Source organism: Coregonus lavaretus, assembly GCF_964263955.1.
Source record: "Coregonus lavaretus genome assembly, chromosome: 2".
NCBI classification, from domain to species: Eukaryota; Metazoa; Chordata; class Actinopteri; order Salmoniformes; family Salmonidae; genus Coregonus; species Coregonus lavaretus.
In genome coordinates, this window is record NC_139989.1 from 8,857,748 (window position 1) to 8,864,154 (window position 6,407).

The 6,407-nt window shown below is 43.4% G+C and overlaps 1 protein-coding gene across 1 annotated transcript in view; it reads left to right on the forward strand.

The window, feature by feature from the left end:
• Positions 1-4,405: 4,405 nt before the first annotated feature.
• The window catches only part of LOC311100009 (very long chain fatty acid elongase 2-like), a gene marked incomplete at both ends in the record, with an annotated part of 18,897 nt that continues 16,895 nt past the window's right edge, over positions 4,406-6,407 (forward strand). The window contains one exon of the mRNA XM_084140741.1: positions 4,406-4,430. Within this exon, the coding sequence (XP_083996867.1) occupies positions 4,406-4,430 (25 nt within the window). The remainder of the gene's footprint in view (positions 4,431-6,407) is intronic.

A 6,407-nucleotide genomic window follows, 5' to 3' on the forward strand; every position in this document is an offset into this window, starting at 1 on the left:
TCCATGGGGCCATCAATAACAATACAGTGCCTTCAGAAAGTATTCATACAATTTGACTTTTTCCACATTTGTTGTGTTACAGCTTGAATTTAAAATTGATTAAATTGAGATTGTTTTGTCACTGGCCTACTACACACAATATTCCATAATGTTCAAGTGGAAATATGTTTTTCAAAAATTTTACAAATTCATTACAAATGAAAAACCAAAATGTCTTGAGTCAATAAATATTCTACCCCTTTGTTATTGCAAGTATAAATACGTTCAGGAGTAAACATTTTCTTAACAAGTCACTTAATAAATTGCATGGACTCACTCTGTGTGCAATAAGAGTGTTTAGCGTTATTTTTTAATGACTGCCTTATCTCTATACCCCACACATATAATTATCTGTAAGGTCCCTCAGTCGAGCTGTGAATTTCAAACACAGATTCAACCACAAAGACCAGGGAGGTTTTCCCTTGCAAAGAAGGGCACCTATTGGTAGATGGGTAAAAAAAAAACATTGAATATCCCTTTGAGCGTAACAACATTTGGAATAAGTCAAGGGGTATGAATACCTTCTGAAGGCACTGTAGCTTCCTTATCGAAACAGTTCCATGACTAGACAGTATTCAGTCCTGTTGATTGGTAACCATAACTCATATCTTGGAAAAGGAACACGGTTGTTTGGATGGGCCAGTGCAGTGCAGAGAGCAAGATGTACAAAGGTCATAAAGGGATTCCCATGGAATGGCTATTCTGTGTCTGTGGTGAGGACATCACAGATGCATGCTCTAAAACGATACATTGTTGTCATTTTGTGGAGACATTTTGTAAATGCAAGCCTGGTTTCTGCAAGTCAAGGCAGACTTCTTCTTGTTCAAATGAAAACAAAGCGTAAGCAACAAATTGAATGCAATGGAGGACAATAACTGTCAAAAGAAAATGTAAACCAATGTAAACAAATGTTAATTATTCAGGTGAGTTTACATTAGCCTGGGTGCCAGTCTGTTTCTGCTCTCTTGCCAACTCAAATAAAATTGTATTTGTCACATGCTTCGTAAACAACAGGTGTAGACTAACAGTGAAATGCTTACTTGGGGGCCCTTTCCAGCAATGCAGAGAGAAATAATAGAAAAATAATAACACCTAATAATAAAAGTAATAATAAATAAAATAAAATAAAATAAAATCACATTTTATTGGCCACATGCGCCGAATACAACAGGTGCAGACATTACAGTGAAATGCTTACTTACAGCCCTTAACCAACAGTGCATTTATTTTAAATAAAAAAGTAAAATAAAACAACAACAAAAAAGTGTTGAGAAAAAAGAGCAGAAGTAAAATAAAATAACAGTAGGGAGGCTATATATACAGGGGGGTACCGGTGCAGAGTCAATGTGCGGGGGCACCGGCTAGTTGAGGTAGTTGAAGTAATATGTACATGTGGGTAGAGTTAAAGTGACTATGCATAAATAATTAACAGAGTAGCAGCAGCGTAAAAAGATGGGGTGGGGGGGCAGTGCAAATAGTCCGGGTAGCCATGATTAGCTGTTCAGGAGTCTTATGGCTTGGGGGTAGAAGCTATTGAGAAGACTTTTGGACCTAGACTTGGCACTCCGGTACCGCTTGCCGTGCGGTAGCAGAGAGAACAGTCTATGACTAGGGTGGCTGGAGTCTTTGACAATTTTGAGGGCCTTCCTCTGACACCGCTTGGTATAGAGGTCCTGGATGGCAGGAAGCTTGTCCCCAGTGATGTACTGGGCCGTACGCACTACCCTCTGTAGTGCCTTGCGGTCGGAGGCCAAGCAGTTGCCATACCAGGCGGTGATGCAACCAGTCAGGATGCTCTCGATGGTGCAGCTGTAGAATTTTTTGAGGATCTGAGGACCCATGCCGAATCTTTTCAGTCTCCTGAGGGGGAATAGGCTTTGTCATGCCCTCTTCACGACTGTCTTGGTGTGTTTGGACCATGATAGTTCATTGGTGATGTGGACACCAAGGAACTTGAAGCTCTCAACCTGTTCCACTACAGCCCCGTCGATGAGAATGGGGGCGTGCTCAGTCCTCTTTTTTTTCCTGTAGTCCACAATAATCTCCTTTGTCTTTGTCACGTTGAGGGAGAGGTTGTTATCCTGGCACCACACGGCCAGGTCTCTGACCTCCTCCCTATAGGCTGTCTCATCGTTGTCGGTGATCAGGCCTACCACTGTTGTGTCGTCGGCAAACTTAATGATGGTGTTGGAGTCGTGCCTGGCCATGCAGTCATGGGTGAACAGGGAGTACAGGAGGGGACTAAGCACGCACCCCTGAGGGACCCCCGTGTTGAGGATCAGCGTGGCAGATGTGTTGTTACCTACCCTTACCACCTGGGGGCGGCCCGTCAGGAAGTCCAGGATCCAGTTGCAGAGGGAGGTGTTTAGTCCCAGGGTCCTTAGCTTAGTGATGAGCTTTGAGGGCACTATGGTGTTGAATGCTGAGCTGTAGTCAATGAATAGCATTCTCACGTAGGTGTTCCTCTTTTCCAGGTGGGAAAGGGCAGTGTGGAGTGCAATAGAGATTGCATCATCTGTGGATCTGTTGGAGCGGTATGCAAATTGGAGTGGGTCTAGGGTTTCTGGGATAATGGTGTTGATGTGAGCCATGACCAGCCTTTCAAAGCACTTCATGGCTACCAGACGAGCTAAACCACTTCTATGCTCGCTTCGAGGCAAGCAACACTGAAGCATGCATGAGAGCACCAGCTGTTCGGTTTTGTACACTGTCAACTGGTAACCACCATAAGACCTTCAGCTGCATATCCACAGGGTGGCAGCATCACCAATGCTACAGATCATAAACTACCCCCAGATCATACAGATCATTATGATCAGCTCACACACAATTCAGCCCAGCCTGCACTGCAGCATTTACAGGTGTATGATCTTAGTTTGACCTATATTGTCACAGAAAAATAATCCTACAGCAACAGCATTTTAACGTTTAGTCCATAATGTTGCTTGATCGGTGGTTAGGCTGTTAGCTGGCCAAAAGTAGGCTACATGAAAAGTGCAATACTGTTAATATAACCATGTGTTAGTGTGGGTTTTCAGTTAATTTATGCAAATCACAAAGCTCATCTGCATTTCCTGCGGTGCAGGAACATTTTCAGCAACAAAAGATTGAGCAAATTGTGCATAGGCCCTAGGGCAGGTTTCTCCAACCCTGTTCCTGGAGAGCTACCGTCCTGTAGGCTTTCGCTCCAGCCCAATTTGTAACTAACCTGATTCAGCTTATCAACCAGCTAAATACTAGAATCAGGTGTGCTAGATTAGGCTTAGAGTGAAAACCTACAGGACGGTACCTCTCCAGGACCAGGGCTGGAGAGCCCTGTCCTAGTGGTACATACTTTATGAATGTTAAAAAATTATGTTGTTTCTTGGAAATATTTTCTCATGCACTCTCCATTATGTTTAGTCTTGTATTTAATAAATAAATCATAAACTCTAAACATACTAATACCAATCATATTAGGCTAATATATTATAAACCTTGGTAATTGTCTTGTCGAGGTAGAACTACACTGACTGACACCATTGAGAATGTGTTTATGGCAACACTTGTCACTATGCAAAGTGTTTTCAAATCAACAACCACAGCTTAAAGCTGGATGCACTGGTCAATGGACATTTTGTGTGTCATGGGTAAAGACTTCATGTTTGGGAAGTTTGCCTGTTCAAATGAATCCCAAATGAAGGTATTAAGCCATGCAATGGTGTACACATAGAGCAAGTTTGCAGGTGTTCTCTTGAAGAGTGGAGGGTGTTGTAATGGTCACATAAACACAGGAAATGTTATGTTTATACAATGGAGAAGGTCAATGGTTTGCATATTGGTCTTTGAGGAACATTCATACAGCAATAATACCATCAAAGGGATATGATGGCCATGTGTGTGTGTGTGTGCGTGCGTGCGTGTGTGTGTGTGTGTGTGTGTGTGTGTGAATTTAGAAAAAATTTCTCAAGTGCAAAAATAGCCCACATCATCGTCATGTTTTCTCCATGAATTTTTCATATTCCACTCATTCACCGAGCATTAAAAAACAGTCTGAAATGCATTTGGAGGTATGAACGCTAAGCAGCCTGAATGCACTGAAAAAACTATATTCTATATCATTTCTGGACAAGGCCATTTGAATGCAATAGTTGCATTACAGGGGAGATACAGCCGTTTACATCCCACATAGCAGAAAATGAGTATAGTAGGTTGATCCTGCAAAGTGTCCTGTCTTTGTCGGGTCAATAAGGTTGCCTTTTTCCTGGCCGCAGCCAACGCTCAAGTGCCATCCATCCAGTGGTTCTCTCTCACGCAATAATAGCGTATTCAGTAGCATCATCATCAATACAAACAATGCCGTCCTACCCATCCCATCTGTTCAGTCATGTCCAACCCCGGCAGCCTCCAAGGTATGGTTCGATTGCCTTGCCGCCGCTGCTGGAACCGCGCCCGCGCTGGCGTGCGCCTTGATTGGCCACAGTCCCTGTCGGTAATTTCAGCATCCCCCTACCGCCCTGCATGTCTGTCGTGGCTTCACAGACCGGCATATGATCTGCCATACTTCGTGGGGTCTATAGCTCGCGTGCCACAGCGAGCTATAAAGGCTGATACTGAGATACCCTGGACAGCGCACCTTCCGTTCCTTCTAGTTTATCTGTCTCTCTTCAGGGTAAAGTGCCTCACAATCTTAACGCTATTTGACCTCCGCTGTACCAAATACTTGGCTTCTTACATCCAGCAAGAGATGGTAAGCACACTAGCCCATAGTCTATAGCCTACTGTCGGCATGTATTGGAAATGTTTGGGCGTAAACTGATGTTTGGCACAAGCTTACCACACATTCTAGGGGAGATACAGTACCTCTTGTTGATGTGAGAGTGTAAGGGAGTTGATTGCTCTGGATTATTGTGCTTGTCTGAATTTGCATTGGATACGTGGAAGTATTGTCTGACTTGAACTAGAGTCATTATCTGGGGGTTTTTACACTTGGAAAAGTTAAAAGTCACATTAAGGAATGTGGACCTCCCATTTGACTTGAAAGAGGGTCAGGGCAATGTGTAATGGGAAGTGCAAATTGCTAACTCTAATCAATACTTAGCTACATATTTATTACATCGGCATTGATTTCGTTTACTGTAGAAGGCTGAACATATTAAACAAATATTAGCCTATTCATATTTGATTTAAAAGACCTGTATGTTGTAGCCTACTATTATTGCATGGCGCATAGATCATATGTATTTTGATGAGACATGTAGCCTATTAATCTGTGCAGTGTGCACACTGTCAATAACTACTCTTCTATCAGCTATAAGCTACTACTGTATGATAAAACATTTAATATATATACAGTGGGGAGAACAAGTATTTGATACACTGCCAATTTTGCAGGTTTTCCTACTTACAAAGCATGTAGAGGTCTGTAATTTTTATCATAGGTACACTTCAACTGTGAGAGACGGAATCTAAAACAAAAATCCAGAAAATCACATTGTATGATTTTTAAGTAATTAATTTGCATTTTATTGCATGACATAAGTATTTGATACATCAGAAAAGCAGAACTTAATATTTGGTACAGAAACCTTTGTTTGCAATTACAGAGATCATATGTTTCCTGTAGGTCTTGACCAGGTTTGCACACACTGCAGCAGGGATTTTGGCCCACTCCTCCATACAGACCTTCTCCAGATCCTTCAGGTTTCGGGGCTGTCGCTGGGCAATACGGACTTTCAGCTCCCTCCAAAGATTTTCTATTGGGTTCAGGTCTGGAGACTGGCTAGGCCACTCCAGGACCTTGAGATGCTTCTTACGGAGCCACTCCTTAGTTGCCCTGGCTGTGTGTTTCGGGTCGTTGTCATGCTGGAAGACCCAGCCACGACCCATCTTCAATGCTCTTACTGAGGGAAGGAGGTTGTTGGCCAAGATCTCGCGATACATGGCCCCATCCATCCTCCCCTCAATACGGTGCAGTCGTCCTGTCCCCTTTGCAGAAAAGCATCCCCAAAGAATGATGTTTCCACCTCCATGCTTCACGGTTGGGATGGTGTTCTTGGGGTTGTACTCATCCTTCTTCTTCCTCCAAACACGGCGAGTGGAGTTTAGACCAAAAAAGCTATATTTTTGTCTCATCAGACCACATGACCTTCTCCCATTCCTCCTCTGGATCATCCAGATGGTCATTGGCAAACTTCAGACGGGCCTCGACATGCGCTGGCTTGAGCAGGGGGACTTTGCGTGCGCTGCAGGATTTTAATCCATGACGGCGTAGTGTGTTACTAATGGTTTTCTTTGAGACTGTGGTCCCAGCTCTCTTCAGGTCATTGACCAGGTCCTGCCGTGTAGTTCTGGGCTGATCCCTCACCTTCCTCATGATCATTGATGCC